This window comes from Pelobates fuscus, chromosome 3 (assembly GCF_036172605.1).
Source record: "Pelobates fuscus isolate aPelFus1 chromosome 3, aPelFus1.pri, whole genome shotgun sequence".
NCBI lineage: Eukaryota > Metazoa > Chordata > Amphibia > Anura > Pelobatidae > Pelobates > Pelobates fuscus.
The window spans coordinates 363,753,924-363,775,997 of NC_086319.1; the positions used below are offsets into that span (position 1 = coordinate 363,753,924).

General features: G+C 40.8%; 1 protein-coding gene across 1 annotated transcript; it reads right to left on the reverse strand.

Moving 5' to 3' along the window:
• Window positions 1-9,562: 9,562 nt before the first annotated feature.
• Window positions 9,563-21,109, reverse strand: LOC134603392 (cytochrome P450 1A5). Its single transcript, XM_063449308.1, has 7 exons — window positions 21,029-21,109; window positions 15,275-16,126; window positions 14,909-15,035; window positions 12,630-12,719; window positions 12,098-12,221; window positions 11,407-11,493; window positions 9,563-10,761 (listed from the first exon to the last, which is right to left on the reverse strand). Exons 2-7 carry the CDS (start codon window positions 16,118-16,120, stop codon window positions 10,458-10,460), a joined length of 1,578 nt encoding a protein of 525 aa, XP_063305378.1. The 5' UTR covers window positions 16,121-16,126; window positions 21,029-21,109; the 3' UTR covers window positions 9,563-10,457.
• Window positions 21,110-22,074: the final 965 nt, after the last annotated feature.

The following is a 22,074-nucleotide window of genomic DNA, read 5'->3' on the forward strand; positions in this document are numbered from 1 at the left end:
TCAAAAAAGTGGCCTTGACATGAATTGGGGGGCAAATTTAGATTTTGGGGGTGCCCGAATTTAGTGATGCCTAGGGCAGCACAAATCCAAAATACACCACTGCCCTTACCCCATGGGACTATCTGTCCAGGACTTTACATATGGTTCTCTACCGATAATGTTTACCCTAATGTTATCCCTATTTTTCCCTTCCCCCTTTTTATAACTTACTTTTGCGATTTTGTACTTAATTCACACAAACACTTGGGCAATGCCAACTACCAGGCACAACGACTAGGCTTAGGGACCCAGTAATGACAAATCTCCTCACAATAGGGAGCGTTAATCTTCCACTATGCACAGAACCTGGGGCAACTCTGAACCTCCTCGCACACCTTCCCCCCCCCCCCCCCCCCCGCTACTCGGTAAGGAGTAACCAAACCACACAAAGTGTGACTGGACACGACCACCAGACCTTAGTTTATGGGATACAGCATTTCGGCCAGCACAACATGTATTTACCAAAGCTACATCACACGTCAGTACATGCACACAAGCTGACCACTCCAGCCTCAGGACCCTCTGATTACATCCTCAGCGTATTGAAAATTCACGCACTTGACAGCAAGTGTACACCACACCTGAACACCCAACATCCTAAGGGCAACTCACCAGCTGTCAGGACTTACACAAACACGTTTTAAAAAAAAGGGTGCGAGAATATAATTTGAAACCTGCTTATACTATAACTTCATACTACCCACTCTGTGGAATGCTGTACCGTTTATGCCTTGCACTGGAAAAATAAAGAATAAAAAAAAAAATAATAATAATAAGTGTGGGTGCACTTAATATGAAAGAGGTGAATTACTGTTGAACAGACAATAGTCAGATTCCAAGTTTTGTTTACGTTTTATTTTGATCAAAACGTGTACATTTGTCTCAGTCCTTTAGGGGTTAAAGTGCTGTGGTTAAACTGTTTAAAACTGGGAACTGGATTAGCTGGCCAGTTGGATAGTTAGGAATTCTATTGTTTAGTAAGTCTCCAAGTTGGAGTAGGATTTTTGTTTTGTTTTATTTATTTCTGTGAAGCACAGTATTGTATGCCCTGTAGAAAGTACAAATAAACTGCAATACTATTTTATCGTGACGCTTGCATTTGAAATTTATTGTCAAGAGCCTGGCCATCCTGCCACAATGGTTATACATCTGTTTTGATGTATTCTTCGATCAGCAGGATGACGTATGTGGACGCCAGTTCATGTTCTTCATATAGGTTTTGCACCCTTGTTGCTATAACTTATTTGACCCCTAAACTTTCTACCCTACTTTAAATATTAGCTTTATCCCACTGATGCTCCTAGGTTGTGTTTTGTCCTAATCTTTACTTGCCTCATACGTACAATAAATAGGTGTTTGTCATTGATATAGAGTCTCAATTTCTATTAATTATCGTAATATGTATTTTAAAATTTTTAGATCATAGTACTTACTTATTACTTAAAAATAGTACTTACTTATTACTTAAAAATAAAATTAAAAACAAGTATTTTTCATTTTCTAGAAGCATACATTCAAGGAAAAATATAGGTCTTGTTATTCAGCCAGTGTTCCTTTGCGAGGTGCCTTTTTTTTCGACATATTTCATATCACAGTTGCTGTTATTTAATCACCAAGTACACTATCTTCATTTTCATTACTTGTCTTGTTTGACTTTGTTCTTTAATGTGTTCTTTAATCTGACTTGAGCTACTTTGAAAGATGCTGTGGTATGACATTTAAGAAGCTTTAAGATTGAAATGTCAAACATTAGGATGGTCAAATGGAGCTAAACTGGAATATCTCGGAGTGAGAACAAACTTCACAAACTGCTACCTATACAATAATGATGATCCCATCGGTTTATCCGTACTCTAGCACAATCCCTTTACTATCATACTGTCACGTTTGTGCACCGTGCAGTGTATTTGTGCACAGAAGAAGAATAAGATAAACAAAATACTGACATGGATCATCTGCTACAAAGTTCTGGTGCAGCAATGCTTACAACAAAAAGTGGTCTTCACTTGGAAGGATGCAACTACCCCAAGAAAGCAAGATGAACACTTTCACTTGTGATTTCAGAGAGAATTCACTTAGTTAGATGAGTTATAAGATTCATGACATCCTCCCAAAATATATCAAATGCCTTCTTTTTTTTATTTTTTATTCTAACGCTAAAATCAGGAAACCTCAATTGGTGTAATCAGGGGCGTAGTGGCAGCTTTTGGCCTGAGGAACAGCTACAAAAAAATGGCCATTTTCTTGCACACAAAACTCACAGGTCTTCTCACACTTTGTGTCAGGCCTTAAGCCTCCCGATGTCTCCTCATGCTTCCGGGTTTGACGGAACTTAGCCACACCCCCATTGACGCGGTCTGCTATTTAATGCGACCGCACCAGCTGATAGACGCTGGATTATTGAAACGCGTACCGCACCTAACTCACCGGCTCACATACCTCGCTGAGACGACCACATGCTACTGGACCGGACTGGAGGATTATTCAAGTCCCCAACATCTCTCCTCATCACCGACAAGTGCCTGCACTCTCTGCAACCATTCACTGAAGCAACCGCCTCAGAGGAGAGCTGGGGACACAATCCCTCTACTTCTGGAAGCTAAGTATCTTACAGTCTCTGAGATAAGAGCTAACAATGCTAAAGCTTTATTTCAACTTACTAAAGTCTTCTATCAAGTTGTTCAGCAAGCCTGCTACAGCTTTCCTCAAATCAAGTATTATTCAAGTTCAGCTGTACCTGTCTTGCTACAGATAGTCTTTATTTCAACTTACTAAAGTCTGCTATCAAATTGTCCAGCAAGCCTGCTACAGCTTTCCTCAAATCAAGTATTATTCAAGTTCAGCTGTACCTGTCTTGCTACAGATAGTCATATTTCTTAATACTAAAGTCTTCTATCAAGTTGTTCAGCAAGCCTGCTACAGCTTTCCTCAAATCAAGTATTATTCAAGTTCAGCTGTACCTGTCTTGCTACAGATAGTCATATTTCTTAATACTAAAGTCTTCTATCAAGTTGTTCAGCAAGCCTGCTACAGCTTTCCTCAAATCAAGTATTATTCAAGTTCAGCTGTACCTGTCTTGCTACAGATAGTCTTTATTTCAACTTACTAAAGTCTGCTATCAAGTTGTCCAGCAAGCCTGCTACAGCATCCCTCAAAACAAGTACTATTTAAGTTCTGCTGTACCTGTCTTGCTACTGATAATTCCAATGTATACAATCTCTTATAATTTGAACTGTTAACAAGAATAACGGACTCTAATGAATTCTGAACCTTGTCATTGCTAACTGAAGCAAACCGTTTATTATTTAAAGAAACAGTACCTGTAATTCTGGAACTGAAGTCTCAGTTCCATCTAAGTGTATTAATAAAATATCAAAGTCCTAAGAAATCTGCAGTTGTGTTCCACATCATTTACTGTGAACGTGACACTTTGCAAACAATGGGTCGACAGATGAAGGATGCTGAAGTCATGAGGTGTGACATCATATGTCCCAGCAACCTCCATCATTATGACCTGCACCGCATGAGGTAGAACTCACAGAAATCTGCGCATGCTTAAACCATCAACTTTTTGCCTGTGACCCATTGACACCAATGTCTCATCTCACCCGACATGCACTCACCAAACAGCTCTGCATTATACATGCTCATTGGTCTGACAGCCTGGTTGGCCTAGATAGTGCAGTATCCCGTGAAATATCCTGGTGGTCCAGTTCAGGCCTAAAGAGCAGATTGTGGGCCAAGCTAGTGAAGGTGTTACAGCTACCTTGTTTAAAGCACGGCAATGTTACCGTTTATGCCTTGTGAAAGCATAATATTTGTTTCAAGAAATACGTTTATTCAGGGGCGTTACTAGAAACCTCATAGCTCCGGTGCAAGAATCTGTTAAGGGCCCCACCATCGCTATAGAGCAGAGGTAGCCAATAGGTAGACCCTCAGCTGCCATACAAATCCAACAATGCTTTGCCGGCTGTGGATCTGCTATTTACCTATTCTTGCAGGGTTCAATTTGTATACAGTATCTGCGAATGTAGGCATGTTTTTGTATGGAGTGAATTTGTGTGAATGTTTATGTGTTTGTGTATTATGCTGAAGTTTGAATGCAGGGAGTTTGTTTGTGTGTAGTGTTGATATATAGGGGTGTTTATAGTGTTAGTGTATGAATGCAGGGGTCAGGGCCGGCGCTACCTGTAAGGTGACCTAGGCAGCCGGATCCCTGTGCTCGGTGCTGCTCCTCATGCTGCGCCGCCTGAGCGCTTTACAAGCCTCAGGCGGCGCAGCACTGCTGCATGGAGGGCAGCTGGGTTTGAGTGACCGGCAGGAGGGAAGCACAGAGCACTCCCTCCTGCCGGTCTCTCTATGTAGCGTGGCCGGGAGGCGCGGAACGCGGGACAGGAACCTCTGTTTCCTGTACCCGGCCGCCGTCGGAATGACAGGAAGTGCTCACCGCTACATAGGCAGGAGGGGAGGGTAAGGACCACTAGGGGAGGGGGGGATAAGGACCACTAGAGGTGGGAGGGAGGGAGGGGGGGATAAGGACCACTAGGGGGAAGAGGGGGGGGTATAAGGACCACTAGGGGAGGGGGGATAAGGACCACTAGGGGTGGGAGGGTGGGGGATAAGGACCACTAGTGGGGAGAGAGGGGGTATAAGGACCACTAGGGGAGGAGGGGAGAAAGGACCATTAGGGGAGGGGAAGGTAAGGACCACTAGGGGAGGGGGGAGTAAGGACCACTAGGGGAGGGGAAGGTAAGGACCACTAGGGGAGGGGAGGGGGGAGTAAAGACCACTAGGGGAGGGGGGAGTAAGGACCACTAGGGGAGGGGAGGGGGGAGTAAGGACCACAAGGGGAGGGGAGGGGGGGAGTAAGGACCACTAGGGGAGGGGGGTGAAGGAACACAGAGGGAACGGGGGTGGGGAGGTAAGGACCACTGAGGGAGGAGGAGGGGAGGTCAACTAGGGGTTTGGGAGAGGGAGGACCACTAAGGGGGGGAAGGACCACCAAAGGAGGGGAAGGAGGGAGGACCACTAAGGAGAGGGGAGGAGGGTAAGGACCACTATGGGGGGGGAGAGGATAATGACCACTGGGGGGGATTACCACTAAGGGGGTGGGGGGAGTAGGGGAAGGTCTACTAAGGGGTTTGGGAGAGGGAGGACCACTAAGGGGTTTTGGAGAGGGAGGACCACTAAGGGGGTGGGGGGGTGGGAGTGAGAAGACCACCAAGGGGGGACTGCAGAGGGACAGGGGGCCAAGGGAGAGCACTAAGGGACAGAAGGGGAGAACATGGAGGGACAGAAGGGAAGGGGAAATCAATAATGGACCGGAGGGGAGAGCACTATGAATTTTTTTAAAAAAAATAAAGAGCTGCTCCCCTCTCAGTCCCTATCCTACCCCACAAACCCTCTCTTTTACACTACACATACACAATGCATCCCCCCCCACACACACAGAAACATACAATGCATTCCTACTCACACACAGACACACCCGAAACACACAATGCATCCCTTACGTTCACACAAACACTCATTCTCTTACACACAGAAACTACATTACATACACAGAAACAAACCTTGCACCCCTTACACACACACACACAGACACCCAGAAACATACAATGCATTCCTTATACGCAAACACACACTACATCCCTTACACAAATTGCACACATAAAACATCCCCAACTCATGGATGGGCCATGTAGGTGGATTTATGGGTGGGCATTGTAGGCATACTCACGGTCAAGCACTGGGGGCCCAGACCTTGAGCTGTGTAAGGGGCCCTAAAAAATGGAGCTGCTTCCTGTTCGTTAATTGTTGTGAGCACTGTTAAAAACAGTCTCCAGAGAGCCTCTTCTACACCAGACCTGTGGAGCCAGACTGAGCCCATCATCAGCCTCTTGTCCTCATCTGGTGGTAAGTAGGCAATCCAATATATTATTAGTGGCACTAATCTCTAATTTACCTCACATTAAATGGATACTATAGTCACCAGAAGCACTACAGCATAATGTAGTGGTTCTGGTGTCTATGGCCTGTACCTGTAGGCTTTTTAATGTAAACACACTGTCTTTTCAGATAAAAGACACTTTGTGAAGACTGGCGTTGGCCCATATGGCAGAGCATATGGGCGGGGCATTGTGATGTCACATGGTGGGCAGAACATATGGGGGGGGCGGCAACATTTATTTTGCCTAGGGCGGCAAAACTCCTTGCACCGGCCCTGGCAGGGGTGTGTTTGTGTGTAATATAGGCGATTGCATGCAAACGTGTATTCACAAATACATATGCATTGCCACACTCACACACATACAGGGGCACATTGCAATACATAGAAACACCCATACACTGCCACACAAAGATACCCACAGACACATATACACACTGAGAGATACACAGTTACATTGACTAAAATTCATGCACATATTCACAGACACAAATCTACAAACACTGACACACATGTACAGATACATACACTGGCAGACACAAAAGTGATACACATGCACACATACATACACTAACACACAGACACAGATCCATACACTGAAAAACATGCACACATACATAGATTGACAGACACACATGTACATATACTGACACACTAACACTGACACAAATGTACAGATGCATACAAAAAATACACTAATACACAAACACTGACATAAACACAAATACATACACCAACACAAACACTAACACATATGCACAGATACATACGCTGACACAGATAGACAAACTTATCTTATTCCATCTCTCTTTCCTGTGGTCTCGTAGTGTGCATTTTAAAGGAACACTATAGTCACCTAAACAACTCTAGCTTAATGAAGCATTTTTTGTGTGTGTAGCTCATGCCTCTCAGGTTTCACTGCTCAATTCACTGCAATTTAGGAGTTAAATCACTTTTTTTTTCTGTTTATGCAGCCCTTGTCACACCTCCCCTGGCTCTGATTGACACAGCCTGCATGAAGAAAACTGGTTTCACTTTCAATCAGATGTAATTTACCTTAAACAATTGTATCTCTTTCTCTGTAGGTTGAACTTGAATCACATACAGGAGGCTCTTGCAGGGTCTAGCAAGCTGTTAACATAGCAGGGGATAAGAAAATCTAAATTAAACAAAACTTGCAACAAAGGAAGGATAAACTGTAGATGACTCTTTACAGGAAGTGTTTAGGGAGGCTGTGCAAGTCACATGCAGGAAGGTGTGACTAGGTTTTATAAACAAACTTATTTAACTCCTAAATGGCAGAGAATTGAGCAGTGAGACTACAGGGGAATGATTTATACACCAAAACTGCTTAATTAAGCTAAAGTTGTTTTGGTCACTATAGTGTCCCTTTAATTACCTCCCGATGGATCCCGGTGTGTTTGGCTCCAAAGGAGCCTGCCTCCATCCCTTGTGCGGAGGAACTCCATGGCACCTACTTCCCTGTTGGTCCAGTGCGGCTGATTGCTCTTATACATTCCCTGGTGGTCCGGTGGTGATATGTGATGCCCTGAGCCCCTCCAGGTAACCCTCTATTAGATCCTCTCCCTCACACTTCCTGCACTAAAGTGTGAATCCAAATCAATATATTTTTTAAGTATGCTATATAGTTAGACCTCTTTGAAGATAGAGGCATGAAGTGAATTTCTACGTGACTTGACTTGCAGAATCTTGACGGAGGAACTAATGTGGTGGTTCCTCCACTTCCTCAGACACCTGCCATTACCTTGCCAAAGCTGGAAATATGCTTGTATTGATGTATGGATAGTTTGTATTGGTTATTCTTTGGATTGTTTTAGTTTAACATTCATTAACAAAATACATTATTAACAACATTCGTACAGCATTCACCATATAAATGCATGGACATATTTCTCTACACTCTGGCATTGTTTGAAGGGCTGGTGTCAATGTGACATCTCTAAAAGTACAATTGTGTGAATTCATTTTTTAGGGGTTATAGAGGGCTGGTCTTAGTGATATTCAAAATTTTGTTTTATTGATGAGTTCTGCACTAGTTAGCATGTGTTGGTGAGACTATTAATTGATCCATCACTTGCACTGTATCTATTTCAGATACTCGAGTAACGTGCTTTGTCATTTTATTATCAACAACTCTTAAAAGAAGAAATTTACAGCAGAAAAAATACGAAGAAGAGCTACAACAACGATATACGATTTTCCAGGACGCACCTTATTAGGTTAGACCAATGGATCTTCGTCTATAAACCTGGTGGAAAGACAATGACATCCTTATATGTATAACGGCCTTGAATGTGCTGATTAAACCTAAGCAGAACTATAATTGGCATTGGCTATGATATATAGGCTTTTTTACATCTGTTTTGTAGTGGGTATGTTTGGATTAATTTCATAGCTCGTCTTTGTTCTAATTTCTGATACTGGCGTGTGAAACTCAAAACATTCCAGTAGAGGGACCCAAAGTATTCACTTAGATTGCCCCTTCGAGTGACGATGAGATGTTTGACAAGTTTGTGTACTATGTTGTTATGGTCTATGTGTAAAATGAGAGTCAAACCATTTCAATTATTACTCAGCAAAAACCATTTCAGTTATTACTCAGGAAAACGAACATTAAGTTAACCAGTGAATAAAACCTATAGTAAAGGAAGGATTATTGAATCTCCGTGTGCTGTTTCAGATCACACTCGGGTTTGGAACATGCAATATCTGAATTTTAGAAGATTTCCCCTCTGTATGATCAGTCTAGTAGTGGATATAATTTGAGATTGTTTGCAGTTTGATTTTTTGAAGAAAAAAAAAAAAAAAATGTATGTCGTCCCCCTCATCCCCGGTAGCTGTTTAAATATAAAAAGGATGAATCCGAGTTCCAGTACAGTAGCTCTGACATCTTGCGAATTTTGATTTACCTTAATTTTCTGAAATCTATTCCAGTGAGATTCATGTACCAAGCCAAGAATTGATAAATTGCCACATACAGTAATTACTCTTGATTAGAACGTCTATCATACTATGCAAATGTGGAGTATGTCACTATAAACTGCTACTCTAAGGTAAGGAATTGTGCAAGTCCCATTATATTATGACAGCCCTGACATACTTTGTCTCATGAAAGAATGATATGATCAGTAAACACGCCAATGCAGTAGATCATCATTAATTGTTTAATATCTCACAGAGATTATAGCTTCATACAGGTATACTTCAAAGTATTTTATGCTGGTCATTACAAAAATATGCATTTCATTCACAAACAATATTACAAATTCTTTAGCTTAAAATGGAAGTTCATAGCCGAGTTCAGGCCAAGGAGCAGTAAAAAGATTTATTTAAATCTCAAAGCCAGTCCAAAATGCAAAGGGGTTCTTTATTTGATTTTCAGATTGTTCTATTGCTTTTTACAATAGTAAAGTCATAGGGGAGAGAGGGGGGGGGGGGGCACTTATCAAAGTATTCTCTTCAAAAAATTGGTCTAAAGTACTAAAAGGGGGCAAGGATAATGAAAACCAGTGAAAATTGATGATTCCTCTCCTTTAACATTTTTGCAATACTTTTTTTAAGAGAATACTTTGATAAACCTCCCCTAATGTGTCTTTGTAACCCAGACGCGGCCAAATGTAGCTCTGCAGATATAGAACTACATCTCCCATGGTGCTTTGCCAACCTTACAGTGCAGTAGAGCATCTGACGATCTCCCCAGTGCTGCCCCTGTTGTAATGCTTTAAGGACAGGGGGTTTAGGCAAATCTCTTTAGATCATTTCCCCTCAATTCGTCATGCTTACTAACATTGGCTTATTTATTTCCCTTCGCATTATTTACATGATAAAAGTTGTATCCAAAGGCTACTGTTATTAAATCAAAAATGTCAGCATAATTGGTTGGTACAAAGGTTACATGAGACAGTATTACTGGAATAGTCAGGAATGGTTTGGGATGTGCAATGGTTCTAAGATGCACATTTTAGCATAATCTTTGCTTGCCAACTCAGAAAAAAATAAAAGTGCATTAGTTAATTAATATACAGATTCTGGATTCCTCCACAAGCAATGGATCACAGGCAATCATTTTGCTTGATTATGAATGAATGGACTAAGTTTGCATAATAAACACATCTATCCATAAAAACATAAAATTAAAGCAGCTTCGTTTATAGCTAGAACAGCTTCCTTCACATGTGACAATTAACAAAAACAGCATTGTTTAGCAAATTATTCCCTTTCCATAATATAAAGGGATTTTCTGTTGGTTAATAAGACACATGCACAGAGCTTATATATGATCTGTCAAAACTCATGTTAAAACTAAGCATTAGTTTACCACCTACAGAATACACTTCACTGGCATCTGAGGATGGGACTTTAAATCCAACCTATTGTCCATCTAAGTGTGTCCAATAGGAGTCCCTTCTGGTATTCACAAATCGGGCTGTTGCCCAGGGATATGCATGAATTACTCTGAACTCAACAGAGGAAAGCGCAGTTTGGCTGTAATGTGGCACCGTTTGTGCTTCATGGTCAGACCGTACTGAGGCGACATGTCCAGTTTATCTCCCTCCAGCTTAGAGAACTGCATCTGCTGAAGCAGAGTTGTGAGGAAGAGGAAGACCTCCATTCTTCCGATGGCCTCACCAAGGCATCTTCTCTTGCCCAGTCCGAAAACTAGGACATTGTCTATATCATTTTTGTTCAGTGTAGTGCCATCTGCACTCAGAAAGCGATCTGGATTGAAGAGGAATGGGTCTTTCCATATTTCCCTGATTAAAAAAAACATTATATATATGATTCACAAATCTCTCATGTTTTACTCTTCCGACCTTGCAGAATGCTCCAAAGAAATCACATTGCTATTACTAAAAGTAGACTTTTGACCCAAGGGAAATAAAATTAAATCCAAGAGTATACATTCTGCATTATAAATAGGAGGCCTACCCCAGATACAATACTATATGTAATATTTTAAAGACAAACAGCAAGAATCATAACTGCTATAGTGGTTATGGTGCTGCCAGAATTGCCCTAGTGCCCCCCATGTTACTAGTCATACCATTTGACCAGCGCCGGGCTCTGCTGGCACCATAACCACTGAATGCACTGACGTGGTTATGGTGCTTGGAGTGTTCTTTTGATGGTTTAGCTTACTAGTCATTTTCCACCCACTGGCATTGGAAACACACAAGTGATATCTAAGAAACACACCTAATTAAAGGAGCAGCCTATGGAACACATCCCTATAACCAAGCTAAGATACGTCTTTTTCAAGTGATTAGCAGATATTAACAATTTGAATTTATCAGAATTGTCTAAATACTCCAATCGTTGCAGCCTCTACAAAAAGCCATACAATCCCAGTACATGCTGAGCATTAAAAACCCACAGCGGTGTCTTTAGAGAATACTTACGGATTATGATTAACTTGCCACTGGTTCACCAGAACACATATTCCTTTAGGTATGAAGTAGCCATTCAGTACAGTGTCTTCAGTGGTGCTACAACACAACATAGAAATACTTTTATTTCAGCACAAGTAAACTTGTAATCGACAGTTTGCTTGAGACCACTCACATTCGAATAATCCCCCCTTCTTTTGTATTAGGATATGTGAGTGCTCCAACGCTATAGATACATTATACCAGGCTTGCATTAAAGGGTAGACTCCCCAGATGTTAAAGAACTACAACTCCCAGGATGCTTTAGAATTATAAAGCATCATGGAAGCTGTATGGGTAGCTACATTTTGGGCACCCCTGCATTACACTCCTTTGTTGGCGTCCTTATCAGTATTATATGGAAGAACAAGTGTTGTCTTCAAACCTGTCAATAAATGCCTGTGTCAGTACCAGGAGATGAAGTTACTATATCCTAGTTTGAACACTGTGTCATATCTTGTATTGGCTCAATGCCGTGTATAGACTTGTTAGTGCTTACGATGCCCTAGTAACACTGTTACTTTACATAGGCGATGACCAATATTTAATTCTATATCAAACGTGGACAACATGGTCAAGTCCAGCATGGACCTGCAAAGCACAGTGTCTTTGTGATAGTCGAGTTTGTAGATGTGGACCTGCAGTATTGTCATTCATTGCTTACCAGTGAGGAATGGTGAAGGGCAAATAGGACGAATGACGGAACATTTCCAAAATGAAAGCTTCAGTGTAAGGCAGCTGACTTCTGTCTGATAATGTTGGTCTCCTCTCTCTGCCAATGACTCGATCTGTTAGAAATAGACAAAATGATAGATACAGAAAATATCATTATTACCAAACATCTATTTTTTACATTTAAAAAAAAATGTCTAGAACGTGTTTGTGTTTTTAAAAAAAGCCCACATAAGCTAAATTAATGAGAGGACACTGTCAGCAATGCCTATTCATGTACAAGTAAAGGGGTGGGGTGGGGGGAATAAAAATATTTCAGGAACTTATTGCCCAAGTCCCCGTGCCATTTTTATGGTGGAAAAATATTGTCTTTTGTTTCCTCCTATTACTTACAGCTGGGCAAACGTTTGTAGAATTTTGAGAATATAGCAAAGTTGCTGGATTTTTCAAAATTGACATTTTGGGGAAAATTTGCAATTTTCTGGTGATTTAGTGTATAACCATGTTAGAATCTCAGAACTTACCTAATTCTTTCTGCATCTTTTCCTGTATTTCTGGATGGGCTACAAGGTATAAGAGACTCCAAGACACGGCCGTAGTAATTGTGTCAAATCCTGAAAAAAAACATTGAGACATAAGTATCTTAAGAGAATTTAGTTTATTTAGATTAGCTAAGTGATTCATAGATGGTGCAGGAGTCGGTATAAAAGACTTGTAAAATTATTGATAAAAATGGTTCTAATCCAATATAAACATTTATTTTTCACTATCAATAAAAAAAAGCAGGGGGTAGGGAAGGCAATATAGTCCGAGTATGCATTAAATATAGGATGATCATTTATGGCTTTAGTTAAATTATGGAATATAAGGGTGTTTGTCTGGAGATAATAACTCCCATGCTTGGATTTGTCCTCTGGAAAGTAGATTGTAGGCCATAGGTGTGTGTTGCACCTTTAACCCCTTAAGGACACATGACATGTGTGACATGTCATGATTCCCTTTTATTCCAGAAGTTTGGTCCTTAAGGGGTTAAGCTGCCAAAAGGTAAGTTGTCTGGTGAAACTAACGGTTGAATGTTGTCTTCTCCAACCTTGACTGCCTTTCAGCTTCAGAATCTTCTTGTCAACCACATGTATGACATATTTATGTAAGAATAATCTTGTTTTAGCAAGTCTTTGTCTCCTCCTGTTCCTGTATGTCTAAGTTGGTCATAACTACTTTTATTACCAACTTTGCACAATATGGGTATCCAGTGCTGAAGTATTCATTTAGCAATAAGTACGATTAAGGCGACAGTAAGAGAAACCAGCTTAGTATGTTCTCTAAGCCTCACCTGCATCTGAAAACAAAAGCATGTGGATTGTGCAAAGTGTGTATTGTAAATTACACTCCGAAAAAAAGGAGAGAAATATAATTTGCTTTCAATAATTTACTATTATGTAATTAGTCAATTAAAACAAGTTGTACATATAAAGAAATATTTACTTGCAGTAATAAATCAAATAGGCACAAAACAAGTTAAAAAGATACCGTATTTTTCGCTCCATAAGACGCACCTCACCATAAGACGCACCTAGTTTTTAGAGGAAGAAACCCAGAAAAAAAATATTCTGAACAAACTGTCCCATAGTGTTTCTTACTATGGGACAGTTTGTACAGAATATTTTTTTTCTCCCCTGTCCCATAGTGTCCCCCCCTTCCATAGTCTTCTCCTCTCTCCCATAGACTTCATCCACCCCCTCCCCATAGACTTCATCTCCCCCCCTCCCCACAGACTTCATCTCCCCCCCTCCCCACAGACTTCATCTCCCCCCCTCCCCACAGACTTCATCTCCCCCCTCCCCACAGACTTCATCTCCCCCCCTCCCCACAGACTTCATCTCCCCCCCTCCCCACAGACTTCATCTCCCCCCCTCCCCACAGACTTCATCTCCCCCCCTCCCCACAGACTTCATCTCCCCCCCTCCCCACAGACTTCATCTCCCCCCCTCCCCACAGACTTCATCTCCCCCCCTCCCCACAGACTTCATCTCCCCCCTCCCCACAGACTTCCACCCCCCCTCCCCACAGACTTCCACCCCCCCCTCCCCACAGACTTCCACCCCCCCCCCCTCCCCACAGACTTCCACCCCCCCTCCCCACAGACTTCCACCCCCCCTCCCCACAGACTTCCACCCCCCCCTCCCCACAGACTTCCACCCCCCCTCCCCATAGACTTCATCCCCCCCTCCCCATAGACTTCATCCCCCTCCCCCTCCCCATAGACTTCATCCCCCTCCCCCTCCCCATAGACTTCATCCCCCTCCCCCTCCCCATAGACTTCATCCCCCTCCCCATAGACTTCATCCCCCTCCCCATAGACTTCATCCCCCTCCCCCTCCCCATAGACTTCATCCCCCTCCCTCCCCATAGACTTTATCCCCCTCCCATACTGTCCCCTTGTCCTATAATTACTTACCTGTCTTGCAGCGTTGGCCGGCAGCACAGGGCGCACCGCGGTAGTGGAACTTGAATTTCATGTTCCGGTTTCCGGCGGGACTGAAAGGAAGTGCGCACTCAGCTTGTGCGCACTTCCTTTCAGTCCCGCCGGAAACCGGAACATGAAATTCAAGTTCCACTACCGCGGTGCGCCCTGTGCTGCCGGCCAGCGCTGCAAGACAGGTAAGTAAAGCTTCATATTCGCTCCATAAGACGCACAGACATTTCCCCTCACTTTTGAGGGGGAAAAAAGTGCGTCTTATGGAGCGAAAAATACGGTATCTAGTCAGTGATAATAAAGACAAGCTCTCTAATATTTACTCACCAGCTCCAAAAAGATCATTAACAATGTTCACTATTTTCTGATCGGTAATTTTGACGTTGGAATTTTCATCGACCTTCTTTTCTTGAGAGTGCTGGATCAGAGAGTCGGTAATATCACGGATGCAATTCTGTTTTGGAAAGGAAAAGGACATATTTGATGAAGTGTGTAATTATAACTCATAAATCTACCTATAAATCTCTAGGACAATATTTACAACAAAATTCATATGCATAGGGGGCTCTCACATCAATCTTGATTTACATTGGTATTCTAGATTCACCTACTTAGGATGGAACCTTATGTAGAAAGCCCATGTTCCAGAGTAGAAACCCACAATTTAAAGGCATTCGCATATCTAATTCTCACCTTATCAAACGTTTTATAGTGCTCATTGACACTTTTATTCATGAAGGCCAAAAATCTTTTGTTGATATCCATAAAGGCCTTCATGCTGCGACTTGGAAGATACTGCAATATGGGGATGAAGTCAGCTGGGTTTCCTGAAGCAGCGGCTGCCCCAAACTCATCCGTTAGGTTCACCAAATTCAGAAACTCTTCATCGTCATGGTCGTAGCGGCTTCCGAAGCACAAGGCACAGATGACATTGGCTACAGAGACAACCACGTATCTGTAGGGGTCAAACTCTCCTTTCTCCTCTATGATTTGGTGGAACTTACTGAGAAGATAGTGACATTCTTTAGAAACATGTTCTTCCAATAGAGTTGTGCTAGAGGTCATGGATGCAGAGGTGGCAAACGTTTTGAGGGCGTTGTTGGCCAGCCGTCGACGGGCTCTCCATACTTCTCCAGAATCGCTACTGAATGTCAAACTCTGGCCGTCAGCAACCAAGCGAAAGGTAAAGAGGTCTGGGCGCCCAGCAAACACATCACCCTGCTTCAGTAAGGCTTGCTTGATGGTTTCGAGTCCATTAAGCACCAGCACAGGCTTTGTGCCAATATGGATTTGGAAAACATCTCCGTACGTTTCACTCATTTTGGTCAGGCTTAAATGGGGATTTTTGCTCAGTTGCAGTAGGTTGCCGATAATTGGCAAAGGAATTGGACCTGGCATTTTCTTTGTTCCTTTTGGGATCTTCTGTCTGTAAGATTTCAGGATTAGGAACATGACAGTAAATGCCACAAATGCAGCAAGTAACTCTGTGGTAGACAACATGCCTGTAATTCCAGAAATGGAATTGATCAAATTAGCCATTTTTGCCTAAAATGAGAGATAGTGAAAATTAGGGAAAGTAACGGCAGATTTATTCATATATTTTAAATTCTTTATTTTTAGACAGCCATGTTACAGTACATAATCACAGGCACGAAACATGAATAATGAATGACAGTATACCCTGACAAAATACAGTCACAAAAATGAGAAACGGCACATTTTAAAGGAATTACTGGCTTATGAAAGTGGTCACCTCCAATAAATTAATTTTAATGTCAAATCTATTCTTTTTATTTAGCAGTATATGGAAATAAACCAACAGGGGATTTTATCCTAAGGTAGGCCAGGTTTTTCCTGCAGCCAAATCTCACTGAGGTCAGGAGGAAGAACAGGGCAGAGTGCAGAAAACGGGTGGCACAACAGGGAGTGGAGGGGGGAGGGGAAGGCTGCCATTGGCTGGCTGGAGCCGGCGTCGGACACCAATATTGCACAGAATTCACGTTGGCCAACTAGAACTCTTGTTCCGGGCTGGTTTAACAACGCCCCAATAATGCGGCTGCTGGTGTAGTTACACCTCTGGCAGCAGAGGGGTCGACTCTGTATGAAGTGGTAATGTGGCAAACCTTTAATTTTGGCATCTGTAAAAATGAAAATTAATGACAGCCTTTTAAAATATATAAAATGTAAATGTAATATGGACTGACAGTGAGAAATAAATATACCCAATGGGATGAAATAACAGTAGGGCTGCGTCACATACAAGGGAGCGACTTATTAAATGAAACTGAAAAGATATAACTGGTATGTGAGCGCTCCAATTAATTATGCAGATCTACATAAAAATCAAGATGATCTTGATTTTTATGTAGATCTGCATAATTAATTGGAGCGCTCACATACCAGTTATATCTTTTAAAATATATATACTAACAATTGAGTATGATGTTAGCAAGCTAACATTACTTATGGAAGTGCTTTATTGCACATCCATCCATGGAAGATGATAAACAGCGAATGACATTATATGTTTATACTTTTATGACTGTCATTAGGAAAACACTATCTAATGTCCTGCAGATTATATTCCATAGCAATAGAAGCAGGCAGCATGCGTTCACGTGAATCGCAGCAATCATTCTCAGGGTAATCGAATTAAGTAGTGAATTCACTGATAGTTGAATTGGAAAATATTCTCAAAGTCAGCGATTTCAGTTTTGGTTTATTTTGTCCAGAAAACTCACTTTAAATCCTTGGCAATTCACACTTTAGTGAATAACGCTACCTCCCTTTAAATATCAGTTTCTCTGACCACACTGTACAGTCATATTAATGTGCAATTATCTTGCCAATTCCCGGTTTGCTGAATGACACTAGTACATCACAGAGTAAAGTTTGCTTCCACTGAAACATTCCTGTTAATCCTCTAGATTGTAAACTCTTTCGAGCAGGGTCCTCATCCACATATTGTTCCTGTAACATTTTCTAATTATCCTATTTAGTGTTAAATTTCCCCCTTTATAATATTATAAAGCGCTACGGAATATGTTGGCGCTGAATGAATGCCAATAATATTCGTCTAAGCCTCTGACCATAGTTACTCCAACATTTTCCAACCTCTCAATATCATTAACATATTTCCCCAACCATTTTTAGCAACTTTTAATTCAAACAAATATCCCTTTCCTATTCTTTATTTTTAGGTGTGTGCATCGGCCTTAAAATATACAAAATGAGGACATGCAGACCCTGAAAGGCTCCGTTTATCATGAACCGACTGCATGCAATAGATAGGCCTTCAGTTGAGAATGTTTATGTACATTTAGTAATTTTAATAATATAACTGATGATTTGTAAGATCACAATTTACTGTAAGACTTGTTAATGCTTGTTTGAGATGCTCTTCCTACTTTAAAGAGTGAAATATTACTATCAATTACTATTAATGCCCAGACCCAGCCCTCTCTGTATTAGTAGCCCAGTTTGTCTTTGATGGCTTGTCATTGTAGCTTATAGACAACTTAGAGGCAGCAGCTTCTTTTTTTTTTTTTTTTAAGAAAAACTTTGTTAACACTGCCTTCAAATGCACAAAGAATCAACTAATGCCAATATTTGTTTTTGGACCCTTAAGCAACGAGCAATAGTTTCTTCAGTGACAATTCTCAAGCTCCTCAGTATATTTATTTTTGGTTTGATAATCTATTAAAGAAATAAAGAACATTGACTGTCTGTAGGTGGACTGAAAACTAAAATCTAAATCAGACGTCCCTACTTTGACTACAATTCACATCATGCTGCACGGTCTGAATGGGAATTCTAGTCCACAGCAGCCGGTGTGACAGAGGTTAATTAACGCGTGCTAGAGAGTATTAAACACATAGTGGGAGTCAGGGTGCAAGCCAGGTGCTAGGAATACTCCTTGGCACACAATGACTCAGTATTGGACTTTTCCTGATTTTACACAAGCTGTCAATTATTATAGAGGAACATGCTTATCTCTGTGAAAGTGTCAAGACTAGAAATGTGCAGGTAGCTCAACACCACATGTATGCTTTCCCACGTAATCTAAGAACTGGGTGGCAGATACAAAACACTGCTAGGGCCTGGGCATGTCAACTAGTATCTAATTAATGTAAATATATATATAAATGTTATTTTACATAGAGAATGTGTCTCCTTATTTATAGGGTTGGACTCTAAAAAATATCATAAATCAGTAATATAAAACAAAAAAAAATTAATTTAAAAAAAAAAGAAATGTTTGTTTGTCCACCCACTGTAAAGCGCTGCGGAATTTGTTGGCGCTATATACATAAAATATTATTATTATTATTATTATTAATAAACTGAACAGCAATCTCAAAGCTCACAGAATATAATTTTATTTTTTAAAAGCACCTAACAAAGACAAAGAAATTGCAAAAATAATTGGGGTTTAGTTACAGTATATGATCATAAGAATGAGGTATAGTGACGTTGTGACTCCCTTATGCATTGTGTGATCATATATTGTAACTAAACCCCAATTGTTTTTGCCATTGCCCAGGTTAGGTGGTTTCAAAAAAAAAATTAAAAAAAAATTCTACATTCTGTGACATTTATTTATAAAATATTTTACCAGGAAAGATACATTGAGATTTCTCTCGTTTTCAAGTATGTCCTGCCAAATGTTTATGGTGAGACGAAACTCAATGAAACTCCCCATAGTGTAGGTTTGCACCTAGCTATGTGTTTTTAGGGAGTCTAACTTCTAGACCGGAACCAGATGGCGCCATGCTGATGAGACCCAGTGCACGGCTGGTTTCTGGATCACAAATGAACGGTATAAAATAACCTGTGTCCATTGCTAAGGATACCTGCAGTAATACAGAGTCTGAAGGACAATGTCTGAAGGACAGTGTCTGTCTTTGCTCATTTGCATTTCAAGCTGAGAACTCTGGGATAGTTGTGGAGAGATGATTTCTTGGGTTTTTGTGCCCCAAAGTTCAACTTAAGATGGGCAGGTGATGCACAGGAGTAATAATATTTTATATATATATCTATATCAACACACAACAATGCATGTTAGTTTTCACCATGTATGTAAAGGGTTAATCCTGCCTTGTACATAGAAATGACCCTAAATTTGCCCCCCATGAGGTGTGTGATAGTGCGGGTCATGCACAGCATTGGGCTCCAGCAGTTAGAAAGGGCCCAGCATTGCGTGCATGGTTTGTGAAAGTCTCATATTTCATTGCAATAACACACACACAAGGGACCCAAAGGGATAGTTTATCCAAGCGATTCTATAGCTCTTGTACCGCTATGGTTTATATTTTTACATCTAAACACATGACAAGATATTTGCCCAAAATCTACATTTCTGATGTGAAAGTGCTTTTGTTTCTGCAATGTGGAAAAAATAAATAAAACTATTACGTACTCCGATCAGTTTATAACTGCATTACAATAATGTAACAGAGGAATCTTATAAAGAGTTTTAAAAAGAAAGCGAAGAATGCTAATACCAGTCGTAGGATGGATTCATGTGAAGATAAAATCTCTAAGTTCTAATATTGGAGCAACCAGCGTGCATTGGTTTACATGGGGACTGCTCCACTTTGTGAGCTGAGAATTATTCTTTATACAAAACCCTAAATCAGAGTACTGTATATCAATACATCTTTCCTTATAGTATGTCTGACAACAAGATTCCAATATGCAATGTATGGAGCACTAGGTACATGAAAGAGGAGATTCAATATTCATCATGAACACTTGTATGAGGGAATTTCTCCCTACAAGGGGCTACAGCAAAGTTTAAAATTGTTCATAAAAAGATATTTTTCCTAGATCACATTATCTACTTACATATACACTCTACTGCAAATTGTTTTCCATTAACAAAGCACCGAGCGTCTGTAGCATCAAAGGTGTACTGCTTTTATTGCATCAATCCATGAATTGTTATATCAACGCTACAGACTATGTTGGTGCTTCATAAAACAGAAATACAACATATTACTGTGATAGATAATGGGTGAGAGGGTGCAACACAGAGTTTCTCATTTCAGCTGGAGACAATGGTTCTCTGGTTACATGGGGTCCAATAGTAGGGGGAGGGAGGTAATTTAGTAAACTGTCTTTTAATGTGTAGGGATGTAGTTATATTGAATTAAATTACTATTTTAATTGCATGGAATCATTCTGATACATATTGTTTGCCTCAATTCATTCAAATAATACAGGAACATATTTTTACTTTATACATAGAAAAAGTAAGATTTATTTAAAGGTATAGCATGGTTAGAGGCAGACACTAAACAGAATCTTCATGCAACTCTTTGCTATTACTGAAAAATTACACCAAAGTAACTGTTCCACATTAACAGAATGGATCTAGCAATATATACATAAATGTGATAAAATCCCCAAAGCAAACATTAATATATATATATACATAGTCCATACCTTGGCTATGAATCCAGGTCAGTGTAGAAGAAGCAGAAGCTCTTTGTATAAGCAAGTTTCAGATGAATTCTCCTTTATACCCAGAAGAGTACCATAGTGTGTGTGCTAGAGGCAAGCTCTTATATATACACCTCCCTGACACCTGATTGGACCGGGCTTTTCTGTCACGTGACCAGAGTGCGGCTGGACAGCAGCCCATGTAATAACTGGCAGCCCGTGCAATAACTGGCACCCATACAAGAGGTTGCGTGAAGAACAGAGAGCCTCCTATGAATGATTAATTAAACTGAGCTAGATTTAATTAGAGAGATAAGAATGTTGCGTGCTGTGTGCAGGGACAGAGGAAAGGGAAGGGTTCGACCTGAATATATATGAATGTATAATAACTTATCTGCACGCTAACAGACATATACCCCATCCTAGCACTGAGTATGTAATGTATATATAACCTGTCCAGGGCAGTGTTAACAGGCGTATTATATACCCCAACCTAGCACTGAGTATGTAATGTATATATAACATGGGGCAGTGTTAACAGGCATATTATATACCCCCTGCAGTGTTAACATGCAAATTGTATACCCCAACCTAGCACTGAGTATGTAATGTATATATAACAAAGGGCAGTGTTAACAGGCGTATTATATACCCCAACCTAGCACTTTGTATGTAATGTATATATAACATGGGGCAGTGTTAACAGGCATATTATATACCCCCTGCAGTGTTAACATGCAAATTGTATACCCCAACCAAGCACTGAGTATGTAATGTATATATAACATAGGGCAGACTGAAATATAGATTGCATAGCGACCTCACTCTGTGCCATTGTACCTACCTCTCCATTAAATACTAGAATACTTAACTCTCATTGTAACATAAGGACATACATGTACCTAAGTAATAATAGGTCACCTACTTATTTTTGTAATACCAAGTCACCTACCTCTAAATGTAATACCTGGTTTTAGAGTTCTATATTGCCAGGCAACCTACCTCTCTATGTAATAGCAGGTCACCTACCTCTTTATGTAATACCAAGT